Raw genomic sequence first — 13274 nt, 5'->3', positions numbered from 1 at the left:
TATATTTGTATCCACTCCCAGAACTAATCCCAGGCCTTAGATGTAATAGGTTTCCAATAAATCAGTTCTCAGGGAATAATGGTAGCTATGCAATTAAGAATAATTCTTAGAGACGCTTCCCCTAACAGTACTGTTTAGGATACTCAAATCAACCTTACTAAGAGCATAATGACATAGAAACCAGATAATTTTGGCTTGGTAGGACTTCTCGTAATTTTATATGCATTTGTATAACATCAAAGATATATTCTATTTTAAAAATTCTACTTCTTTAGGAAATGTTTTTTAATCCCAAAATATGGTGGATAGTTTGTAAGGCAAATAAAGTGACTTTGAACAATCTTTGAAAGAGCCAAAGCTACAATACCCAATTCAGGGAAATACTCTGGTATTATTAATGGATCTAACTTGCTTGGAAGGTAGGAAGGCAATTAACAATGTTGTCAGATGATTTTCCACTGTTAATTACATTAGCTATGTAGACCTGGCCAAAGGATATCACTATTTAATTTCTCTTCCAATAACAGTGTCCAATTTGCTGTCACGCCAGGAGAAAGACCTAGCCTTTTGGTGCTGTTGAAACTAGTCAAAGTTTGTTCTCCACATGGCCTCCCCACGTATGCACTGGAGGAGACATTTCTGGTTTTTCAGCCATCTACACCTATGCATCAAGGTTTCTCTTACCAAACACTATTGATGCATCTCCAAAAAACAAGAAACTTAAAGTATTTAAGAAGTACAGCAACAACAATAAGGAATCTTGAGTAAAATATTTCTTTACAATCTCTAATTTTGCTCATCATTTAGAAAACAGAAATACTAGCCTTCCTGCATATTAAACAAACAAAAGATATCAACTGATATCACAGAGAAAGCAGAAAATTATAGAATTTTACTTAGGTAACATTAAAGGTTAGTGTTGCCTATATCCCTGTGATCCTTCTAACAGTACAGGTCAACTTTTTAAATAAAGAAATTAAATAAATATGAAAACCATTTTTAAAGAACAGTAAGATATGGGCAAAGATGAAATGCAATTCACAGATGGAAAACTCTTGTAGGCAAAAAAGATTTGAAAAGCTGTTCAACCACATTAAAAATAAAAAAAATTGAAATCATTTCAAAACAAAATACCATTTCAAGGATTCTATGGAGATTTTACATAAATTTATATATGTGGTGAGTTGAAGGATTTGTGGATCCTGAATCTCATATTCACTGTAAATGGGAGTTTGAATTTGTAAAACTTTACAGAAAACAGTTTGGCATTATCTCATCAAGTTGAACTCCCACTTATACTAAGATCCACAAAAATCCATTCCTGAATATATATGCAAAAAAAAAAAAAAAAACCCACCAAATTTTTGTACATTTAAAGCAGGAAATTTAGGCCAGAACATTCACAGCAATACAATCTTGGAAACAAGCAAAATGCCTCCTGCCAACAGAGCAGATGAATAAACTAGGTCCTTTGCAATGGGAATATCACACAGCAGTCAAAATGATCGATCGATCTATGGCAGTATAACTGAAAAAAGCATCAAAGGATTATATATCATGTTCAAAACCATTACATTTTTAAAATTTAATTTATTAAAAACTAAAGTTGAGCTAAAACAATATTCAAAGAAAAGCTATGAATAATTTTTAAAAGGACTCAGGATGGTGATTACTTTGGGTGGAGAAGACAGGAAGATAGGATGAGGGAAACCACATACCAGAATAAAAGTTGATTCCAAGGTTGTGCAGTTTGATGATTTAACTGGTATTCTTATTATATAATGGTAAATGGAGGAATAGATGGATGGGTGAATAAAAAGAAGGCTATGTGTGACCAATAATGAGAATCTGTCATGAACCGATGATTAGTAATCAAAATCCAATTCTGTGCACTAAAGTCTTTTTAAAATAAATACATTAAAAAGGCCTAGAGCAGTGCTTCTCAACCTTTCTAATGCCGCGACCCTTTAATACAGTTCCTCATGTCGTGGTGACCCCCAACCATAAAATTATTTTCGTTGCTACTTCATAACTGTAATTTTGCTACTGTTATGAATCGTAATGTAAATATCTGTGTCGCGACCCACAGGTTGAGAACTGCTGCTGTAGAGCCTAAGACCATCGGAAAACACAGATATTTACATTACGATTCATAACAGTAGCAAAATTACAGTTATGAAGTAGCAACGAAAATAATTTTGTGGTTGGGGGGTCACCACGACATGAGGAACTTTATTAAAGGGTCGAGGCATTAGAAAGGTTGAGAACCACTGGCCTACAGAATGATAAACAAATGTAAAATGATGTATTTTCTTTTCATCTAAAAGAAAACTAACAACCAAGTGAAGTATTATCTAAACACCCACCAAGTTACTAATAACCTACATTTAGATTTTACAATGCCTATTTCAGGAAACATCAAAAGCAGTTTGCATATCCTTTCCCTAAAAAAAAAAAAGCAAATATATAATAGCATCATATATCTTCTTTTGTTATAATGAGAGCATAAGAATGTAAATTATGTTCTGGGTTCTATAGTCTCTTGTCTTCTCAAGGGCATCATTCTTTCAGTTATCCCTTCCATCCAATCTAATATTAGATTATCCTTGAACAGATTATTCCAGTAATACACAAACATAATACAATATTCCTAATCTTAATAAAAAGGCAACCTGTCCTCTTCACTTTCACTTGTACGCTACTGGGAATAACAAACCCCAAATAAAAAAACTATATTCATTGCCTCTAATTCTTCCCTTTTTATTCACACCATCGCCAATTGTAATTTGGTTTTCATGCTCAGGATCCACTAAAATTCTTTTTGTCAGTATTATTCATTTTTCCCTATTGATAGTAACTATTCCCACAAACTTAAACAAATAATCTTATTTCTCCCATTTTCAAAAAGGCTCTTTTGATTCTACTTCTCCTTCCATTTACCATCCAATTTTTCTGCTCCCCTGTACAAATGCCCAGACAAAAAACTCCCACTCTCTTGAACCCATCCAGAATTGCATACCCATCACATCACCAAAGCTGAGCTTGTCCAAATTACTAAAGTTATAAATATTGCTAAATCTAGTGGTCAGTTCTATGCTGTCTTTCTTAATCTGTCAAGAGAATTAGATGTAACTGATCAATTTTGCCTCCTCTTTGAAAAAAAAGAATTTTAACTTATATCCAGTATATACACTCTCCTTGCATGATTTTCCTTCTACCTCAAAGTCCACTCCTTCTTGGTCTTCCTGGGACAAAGATTCCTTCTCCTCTTTTCCCACCTCCTAACATTGTAGATTTCAGAGATCAAATATGTGGACCTCCTTTCTATCACCCTTTAACTCCTTTATAATCCCTTTAGTGTTATGGCTTTAAATTCCATATATATTGTCATACCCATCATCCCTGCATTCCAGGCTCATCTCCACTTAATATCTAATAGGAATCCCAAACTTAACATATCCACATGCAAATTATTCATCTGCATCCTCAGTTTGCTTCTGCCACAGTCTTGGTAACTCCATTTTTCTAAATGTTCAGTTCAGAAACTTTGGAGTCAGACTTGATTATCTCCCTTTTTCTCACATCCTGCATTCTAGTTGACATCAGTAAACTAGGACTTTAAAATACAACCAGAAACCAGCCATTCCTTACAACCTTACAAACTTCTCTGCCACCAACTTGGTCAAAATGTCCATCATCTCTTGCCTAATTTATTGTGAAAACCTCTCTGCATTTGCCTTGGACCCTGACCCCTGACTGTCGGTTTTCAATCCAGCAACCAAGGTGAGCCTTTGAAAATTCTCCTTGGGGCCCTGGCTGGGTATCTCATTTGGGTAGAGCATCATCTCTATATGCCAAGGTGGTGGGTTTAATCCCTACTCAGGGCACATACAAGAATCAACCAATGAATGCATAAAGAAGTGGAACATGACATTGATCTTTCTCTCTTTCTCTCTCTCCCTTCCTCTCTCTCTCAAATCAATCAAAATAATAATAAAGCCGAAACCGGTTTGGCTCAGTGGATAGAGCGTCGGCCTGCGGACTGAAAGGTTCCGGGTTCGATTCCGGTCAAGGGCATGTACCTTGGTTGCGGGCACATCCCCAGTGGGAGGTGTGCAGGAGGCAGCTGATCAATGTTTCTCTCTCATCGATGTTTCTAGCTCTCTATCTCTCTCCCTTCCTCTCTGTGAAATATCAATAAAATATATTAAAAAATAATAATAATAATAATAAAATAAAATTAGCCTGGGGTCTTTCCTCCTTCGAAATCCCTTCAATCACTGACAAGACTCAAAGAAAAGTTCTTACCAGCTTGCAAATCTTTATGTAACATCATCCTTATATCACACTGGTCCCTTCTCACTCCTGCAGCGACAATGACTTCCATGCTTAGGGTGTTTGCACCTAGAGTTTCTTCTAAAGAAAAAACTCCACCCAAATGTGGCTTTATGTCTTTACCTACTTAGTATCATTGTTCAAATGTCACCTTCTCATTTAAGTATTCCCTAACTATTATAGTTAAACCTGCAACCTCCTCACTCTAAAGCAGTTGTCAACCTGACATATTCTATATTTTATTTCTGTTGCTTAGTTTCTAGAATTCCAGCTCATGAGGGCAGGAAATTGCACCTCCTTCGCTCTCTAATGTATCACCAGTGCCTTCCTAGAACAGTGCCTGGCACATATTATAAGATTAATGAATATTTGATGAAAAGTTAATGAAATAAAATGTCTCAATGTAGCCAGGCCTAAGCTTACTTAATATCTTAGAGAAATTTGAGAGGTGTATCATCCCTCCTTCTTAATATATTCTATTCCCTTGAGTTATATAACTTCATACTCTTCTAGTGCCTTTATCATCTTCTACTCTTTTTTGATCTCCTTTGGTAACTCTACATACATTTTCTACATTTCCTCAATTGTTAATGTTCCTCAAGGCTTGGTCCTGGGCTCTTTTTCTGCTGTTTTCTATATTCTCACTGAGATATCTGTTCTCACAGCATTATACGCTGATGACTCTCATGTATCTCCAGACAAAACCCTTCTCTGATATCCAGACAAAGTACAACCACTAGGGTGTTACATATGTATCCTAAATTTAACATGTACAAATATCAACTCTTGATTTTACCCCTTTCTATCACCCTTTAACTCCTTTTAATCCCTTTAGTGTTTCTAAACCCTTATTGTTTCTTCTCAGTCCTTCCCAGTTTAAATAACACCATTCTTTGCCCGATTTCTCAAAATAAAATTCCAGGAGTTATTTTGATTTCTCTCTCTCTTCTTTTTTTAACATCCATTTGCAATCCAGATCCATTCTTTGTTGAATTATACTTCCAAAATATATCTCACTTTTATCCACTTATACCCTTTTTTACTACACCTACTACATTTTCTAAGCCACCATTAACTAATGGATAGAACTAAAAAAAGAGCTTCATTTGTCACCCTGCTTCCAATGTTGTCCCATTTCTTCATCTAAGCCTTTATTCTGCAGCCAGAGATGTCACAGTACAATCTAAGTCATGGGATGTTATTACCTTCAATATTAACTAAAAACTCCAGTGGCTTCCAAGTTCACTAAAAGAATAATCTAAGCTCCTTTATAGGATACTTAAGGTCTTGCCTGATAAGGCTATAGCTTACCACTCCAATCTAGTCCTGTGAGATTCTTCCTCCTGCTTTCTGGCTAAAGCCCACTGAATTCCTTTCACTATCTAAATCACACTAGTTTCATAGAATGCTTGGGATCTTTCTCATTTTCTGTTGTTTTTTTGTTTGTTTGTTTGCTTTTCTGCATGAAAACAACCTTTGCTTACCCTTTCCATGTCTGGCACCCTTGGGTCTCAGCTTAAAAGACTTCCCTGACCACCATATCTAAAATAGCCCCCTCACCCTATTTATTCTCTATTCTTAGCTTGCTATTGAATTGTCCTATAGCATCATCATTATTTTATTTTGGTGTGGTTTTTTTTCTCTGTTATTTTCATCCCTCTACACCACTTAGCTATTAATTTCATCAGGGCTTGTGTCTGATTCAAAATTATATCTTCACATCCTAACATTGCTCCTGACACATAGTAGTCTCTAAATATCTACTGGTTGAATGAATGAATGAATGAATGAATACGGCAAATCAGAAGAGAATGAAGCTGTACTTTTCTACTGCTTTGTGGATATGAAGAGTTCTTTTCATCTATATTTTTTTAAAATATTTTTCTGTTGATAGAAAATTAATAAAGCTAACTAATTGAATATAAACAAAAATATATTTAATTTTTAAGTTGGGATATAGATTATTTGAAAACATTGTAAGGCCATTTTCATTTATGTGGAAAATTATTCAAAATATACCTAAGTGTATATGTACACTTTGCCATGTTGGCTTTTCCATTATAAAATGTTATTAAAGCTTTAAAATGAAAGTTTTCATTTCATCCCTTTGGGGGAAATGTAGTTTTGCTTATTTTAATGACCTACTTAGATAGTAACAAAAAGAAATGTTAATGAAAATCTGACTCTTGGTAAACAGAAGGATTTAAGAAAGACTTCGAAATGGATGTAGCAATACAGCAGCAGCCCAATTAAGGTTTTAAAGACTGAGGTGTGGGTTGTGGTCTTGTCCACTACTAGTTCAAGAGTTCTTGGGCAAGTCATTGAAACTTTTCTCTAGCCCCCTTTGTAACAGAAATGATGCCTGTCCTGTTTATTTTGTTGTGTTATTGTGATAATCTTATTTGATATTATTATATGAAAATGTTTTCAAAACTGTAGAGGATTCCATGAATGTGAAATCCTATTATGCTAGTAAGCACCCTTGCAAAACTGACCCTAATGCTCCACTCTTATTTCAGAAAGGTTGAGAAAGATGTTCTAAGGCAATTATATATATATACTTGAGGTCTGGTGCATGAAAATCGTGCACTGCGGTGGGGGGAGTCCCTCAGCATGGCCTGCACCCTCTCGCAGTCTGGGACCCTTCAGGGGATGTCCGCCTGCTGGCTTAGGCCTGCGGAGTGGGCCTAAGCCTGCAGGCGGACATCCCCTGAGGGGTCCCAGTGCTGCCACGGAGGCGGTAGAGGCTCCCGCGACATCCACTATGCTCACCAGTTGTGAGCCCCGCTTCTGGCTGAGCGACGCTCCCCCTGTGGGAGCGCACTGACCACCAGGCGGCAGCTTCTGCATTGAGCATCTGCCCCCTGGTGGTCAGTGCGTAGCATAGCGACTGGTCTTTCTGCAGTTCTGTCTATTTGCATATTAGCCTTTTATTATATAGGATAAGCAATTTATTATTTCAAATCATGTACACCAAAAGGCTGAGATGAAGAAAAGTTTGTGTAAGCCTTCAATAAGTGGGAAATGGGTAAGGGCTGGCTTCCTGAACTATCTCCTGATGGTCAGGACCCTAGCTATGCATCTTTCAGAAGATTTACAACAGTGTTGAAAGTGGATCATGGCACAGGGGGATGCTTATCTAGCTCCTCTGTGGAAGGGTTTGCTTGGATGCCACTTCTAAGCAGGTAGAAGCTACTTCAGAATGCTAGCAGACTGATTTGTCAGAGACTGAAAAAACTTCACCCCATCAGAAGCCCTAATCTAGCTTTTCACACCATGCCTCCCTCCTTCTCTTCTCACCTTTCCCCCTTTTCTTCTCCAATTGGAGAATGTGGGAAACCAGGGAGAGGAGATCCTGGAGGGATGAAAAGAAGAGAACTATTTCAGTTCCTTTTAGTTCCCCCATTGCAAGCTGTGCTGCTGAGTTAAAAATATGTAATTTAGTTTCTAAATCTATTTCAACCCTTGCCTGGCCTACTGAGCAATCACAAACCATCCGATTTCAATTCAGATCTTTGCTTTCAGCTTTACTGGAAACGGAACACAGCTCAGTTGTATAAACAGATATAAAGTCAATGCTCCACAAAGAGCAAAGGTAGGATTAGAGGAACCAGGATGTAGATCCACATTTATAGCACACTGGCCAAAGCCTGAATTGTTTTCATTTTATTTTTAAAATGCCAAACTTTCCACAAAGTATAAAATGTCAAAGAAGGGATCACACATGTGGCTTCCAAGAAGTCTATTATTTTTCAGTGAATTCTATTTCATTTACAACATCCTGTAAACAGGTTACACATTTTCTGCAGGTGAGAATTACTATTCCTTTGTCACATTTGGCATACTACGCATTTACAGAGAATGACCCACTTCTAAAAAATGAATCACATTTACCACAAATATTTATAAGCAGAGCCAAAAAAAAAATTGTGCTATAGTAAATTTTTACTGATTAATCAACTGCTAACACTTGAGGTAAGGTGAATTCAATCCCTTCCCATAAAACTATAAAAAGTATTTCCAGGTGGGTAAAGCAGATGACTTGGCAGTGGCAAGTAAGATGACTAATCATGCCTCTGAGATGTCTCAGCAGCACTGCAGCTAACCAAAATCCAGCAATGGCCTATGAAGACTGATTTCACTGATGTTATTGTCCGTGTAATATTATGGGAGAGGGTAGTTGGTAAAAAGGACCTATCTACAGTGAATCCCTTCTTCCTTTTCAATTAGAACTTGTATCATAACCAACTGGGCAAATATTATTTTAGCTCTCAACATTTAATAATAAAACCGTAGTTTCAATTATAAATTTTCATGTTAATTTATGTTCAGGTACATCAATTCTTTAAGGAATATTTAAGCAACATGTGATTTAATTCTCCTGCTCTTTCTCCCCTTTACTTGAAATGTCAAGTTTAAAACCTTTATGAGCAGATAAATCCTCTTTTATTGGTATCATATAGATTTAAATGCTACCACATCACCTGAAACATTCTCCACAAAATTATTTTGGATCTAAAGTGTTAATTCCCCAGTCACTTATGAAAGACTGTGCACTGACAAATGACTCGCTTTGGTAAGAAAGCCTCTTTTCAGATTTGCGTAAAGGCCATCGCAGTGCTGAGCAGCCTACCCCTGGAGAAGCAATGTGAAAAGGACCAGGAGAACCTTTCATCCTCCTCACTCATATTAATCGCTGTCAACACACAAAGGTTGAATGAATAGCCTCAATGGCTCCCCGTAACCTTCTCATGAAATCCAAAAAAGAGTGGTTTGGATCAGAAGACCTGGCCTGACTCCAGTCTATCATTATTAATATGCTGTGTTCCTGTATAAACGTCTTTGTCAAACAAGAACAAAAGGATTCCAAAGATTCATCCAGTTCTACTTTATCCAATTCTATTTTTTTTCCTCCAACAGGTCTTTGTAACCCGGGACCACACTCCTTCTATATCACATCTAATTCTGTACTCTTTCACAGGAATGTTCTGCTCCCTTTTACTCTCTCCACTTTCCCATCATCTTATCTCCTACACATCCTCCATAGAAAGCTGAAATTCCTCCAAGCTTCTAACACATATTATGTGATCCTCAGCACACAGCATGTGATCCCCTCCCAATCTGCATGCGTTTGTCTTTTAAATACACAACCCGAACTGGGTTCACATCATGAACTGGGTTCACATCATGCCCGTACCACTTGCTAAATGTAAACTTGGACCACCTACTGAACTCCCCATGCCTCAATTTCTTCATCTGTAAAATGGCAATAGCAATAGCTTTCGCTCACAGTTGTTGTGAGGGTTGAACAGTAATGCCTATGAAATATGTGTGAAAGTTTAAATAAATACCTACAATATTAGTTGTCATTATTGTTATTACTGCTCCTACTAGAATGTAAGCTCCCTTAAGAAAAAGTCTGTATCTTCAACTCATTTCCTGAGGAGTATCAAGCGCAGCGTGATGGAAAAAAACAGGGACTTGTTGGTCAGAAGACCTGGGCCTACACTTCTGATGAAGTCCGAAGTCTTCTCCGAACTGGTCTGAGAGGGAGTTTGAAGTTAAGAATTGATATCTTGAGATTTCTGTGAACCTTGTACCTAGCACAGTGCCTGCCACATAGATTCTTATTATGTAAGCAAAGGGAATATAAATATGAAGAAGAGCAACAGTATTGTTATGGATGCACCTCTATTCGACCTTTTACAAATATTTATGGAAGAAATAAAACTGAAACACCTCTAATGCAAAGTCTTAGGAGAGAAGCAAATGGCCCCTCCCCAAATAAATAAAAAATGCATCCTACTGTGGAAGAGAAAAGGACCGGGTTCTCCAGCAGAGCAGGCAGCTTCCTGCCCCAGATTCATGTCCGAGGTAGAACAGGGCCGAGGTTTTGGCTGGGGGACTGACACCACGTGGGAGTACAGGGGACATAGGACCCGCTGTTTGGAATGCAACCTGCTCTGAGACAAATGGCCAGGTCCAGGGGAACCTCATGCTCAGGGCACAAGGCAGCGGGGCAGCTGAGCCCCAAGTTCCCATTTTTTACTTTTCCCCTCCAACCTCCCCCTCCCAGCAGTCAGGTACCGTGAGATAATTGGTGTGGGGGAGAAGCAAAGCTTCCGAGGGGGCAGGGGCGTGGGAAAGTGTGTTTGGGGGCGGTCTTCCTGTCAGAGGTCTTCTCAAGGGAGGAGAGGGAGGGAGAGGTGTAAGGGGGGAGGGTGGGATGGAGAGGAAAAGAAATAGATTGATGTTGCAATTTTACACTTGAGGCATACCTAATGATATTCCCACAGACAGACAGACAGGCAGACCGAGAGAGGGACAGACAGGGCACACTTGAGCGTTTGAAATCGTTCATACCCCCAAATCCAGGACGCAGCCTGTTGTCGTAACCATCCAGTAAACTGTCCAGGATGCGGGTAAAATTTTCCGGGCATAATTTCTCCTCCTTTGGGTTCTGTTCTGGGGATTCGTTTAAACTGCGGATGCAAAAATAAAAAAAAATAAAAATAAAAAAAACGGGGGCGGAGGGGGGTATTTTAAGAATCACGGAACAGGTGGGTAACAGGTTTATCTCCCATGGAAAGAGTCGCTCGCCCCAAGCTAAAGGAGGCAAAGCTGAAGGATAATGGAGAGAAAGGGTCAGGGTCAGGAAGACGCACCGCGCGCACAGGAACCTCAACACCCCCACTCTTTTTTGCACCCGGTGGCCCTCCTGCTCTCCGCGTCTACGCAGTCACAGAAAAGCCTGGCTCTGGCTCCTGACTTTACAGCGGAGACGGGAGGGTCCGGTTTGCCCTGTGAGGGGCAGCCGGCCGGAGAGGTCCGGGAGCAGGCCACATCGCCACCTTCCCCTCGCCCCCCAGGACCCCCGAGAACTCACCAAGCCTCCAGGCACAGGATGTGCAGGAGGGCGAAACTGACTCCGAAGGACGTCGCGATCGCGGGTACCTTCTTGGCAGAAACCATCTTTGCAACATGCCATACTTTAAGCCTGATCACGGTTCCAGGCTCTCCGGATGCCCAGAGCAGGGTGCGAGGCGAGGGCAGAGCTCAGCACGGCGTGCGCACACTCGCGCTCACACTGGCCCGCGCTCAGCCCCCTCCTTCCCTCGCGGAGCTCCCAATGTGGATGGAGAGCGATGTATACCGCTCCACACCCTTTCATGCCCGCACCCCGAAGCTCCCGGGTTGGTAGTGGTTCGCTTTCGCCGGAAAGCTGAGCAAGTTCTTCCCGACCTTTAACTCTGGGGCGCAGGGCCAGGGTCTCCCGCCGCGAGCAGGGGCAGACGCGCCCCCACCCCAAGCGCATCACTGCCCACTGTACTGCTTAGCCTGCACTTCTCCCTCTCGGTCCCCCTCTCTACCGCTGGGATTTGGATCCAACCAAGGAAGCTCCTCCCTCCTAAGGTTGTTGGGACCTGTTTGCACCCATTTTCTGGCTGGAGGCGGAAAAAGAGCAGGGTGACAAAGGTTTGCTGGGTGAAAGGGTGGGAGACCGTGGTTAGAAGTGATGAAGTCTAGACTGAAAGCAACCTCTGAGACTCTCCTTTTTAGGTGCTGGGGGGCGGCCAAAGAACTAAGATTCTTCCTGGTAAAAGGGGTTGCAACTCACTGAGCGGACGCCTAAACTGTTTGGAAGTGGACTTGAGCCTCACTCTGTAGTAGATGCATTTCCCAAGCTCTTGCTGTGAAGACACTGAATTCCTTTACTATACCCTGCCCTCCATCTGGCAAACACAGGGCCTCCGCTATACTGTCCCATTCTTTCCTCAAAAGGAGGGGAGGGATGGAGACAAAATCACTACATCTTTTGCTTTGTGTGACAACTGACACTCTTTTCTTTCATAATAGAGCTGACTGAATTCCAGAGGTTTGTTGCTGTAGGGAGGGAGAAAGGATGGCTGGGGAGAGGGAGGGGAGAGACACAGGGAAAAGAGGGAAAAGTGAGAGAGAGAGAGAGAGAGAGAGAGAGAGAGAGAGAGAGAGAGAGATAGGAAAAGAGAGTGCAGACTTATGAAGGTGTTAAGTTATACCTCTTAACTTTTTTCTTTAAAGGTAACGTAAGTCTTTGATTGCTCTGTTTAATAGAATTTGAATTGGGTCCAAGTACACTACCCCCAAACATCATTATATTATGTCAGCCACATATTACAAATTTACCATAGAGCCCTAACCGGTTTGGCTCAGTGGATAGAGCATCGGCCTGCGGACTCAAGGGTCCCAGGTTCGATTCCGGCCAGGGGCATGTACCTGGGTTGCGGGCACATCCCCAGTAGGGGGCGTGCAGGAGGCAGCTGATCAATGTCTCTCTCTCATCAATGTTTCTAACTCTCTATCCCTCTCTCTTCCTCTCTATAAAAAAATCAATAAAATATATTTTAAAAAAATTTACCATAGAGATTTATATCTGATTTGGTAGGATGCAAATAATATACACTGAGTGGCCAGATTATTATGATCTCTGAACACATAATAATCTGGCCACTCAGTGTATATCCTATATAATAAAAGGCTAATAATGCAAATTGTCCCCTTGACCAGGAGTTCGACCAGCAGGCAGGGTAGCCAACTGCCCATGTCCTTTCCCCCAGGCCAGGCTGGCCGGACCCCACACATGCACGAATTCATGCACCGGGCCTCTAATACACACACACACACACACACACACACACACACACACACACACACTGAGTGGCCAGATTATTATGCATTTAGAGATCATAATAATCTGGTCACTCAGTGTAGATCATCCTACTCCTAAAGTCTTAGGATGGACCCCTAGAGTCCACAATAATTATGAAATTCCTTCAAAACGAATGCATGTAAGTATTCATATTTCTGTGGGACTGTTCATAACTTTCATCAGATTCTCAAAGGTTATAGACAGCTATAGTATGGGCTGATTTTTTTTTAAAAATATATTTTATTGATAT

The 13274-nt window shown here is 40.3% G+C and overlaps 1 protein-coding gene across 1 annotated transcript in view; it reads right to left on the bottom strand.

Moving 5' to 3' along the window:
• The window catches only part of GABRA4 (gamma-aminobutyric acid type A receptor subunit alpha4), a 77060-nt gene extending 65354 nt beyond the window's left edge, over positions 1-11706 (bottom strand). The window contains exons 1-2 of the mRNA XM_080687420.1: positions 11222-11706; positions 10699-10817 (exon numbers count right to left, since the gene is read on the bottom strand). Of these exons, the coding sequence (XP_080543546.1) occupies positions 10699-10817; positions 11222-11307 (205 nt within the window). The 5' untranslated portion in view covers positions 11308-11706. The remainder of the gene's footprint in view (positions 1-10698; positions 10818-11221) is intronic.
• Between the last annotated feature and the right edge of the window lie 1568 nt (positions 11707-13274).

This window comes from Plecotus auritus (assembly GCF_963455305.1).
Source record: "Plecotus auritus genome assembly, chromosome: 1".
NCBI lineage: Eukaryota > Metazoa > Chordata > Mammalia > Chiroptera > Vespertilionidae > Plecotus > Plecotus auritus.
This window is presented reverse-complemented; position numbering and strand designations above follow the sequence as displayed.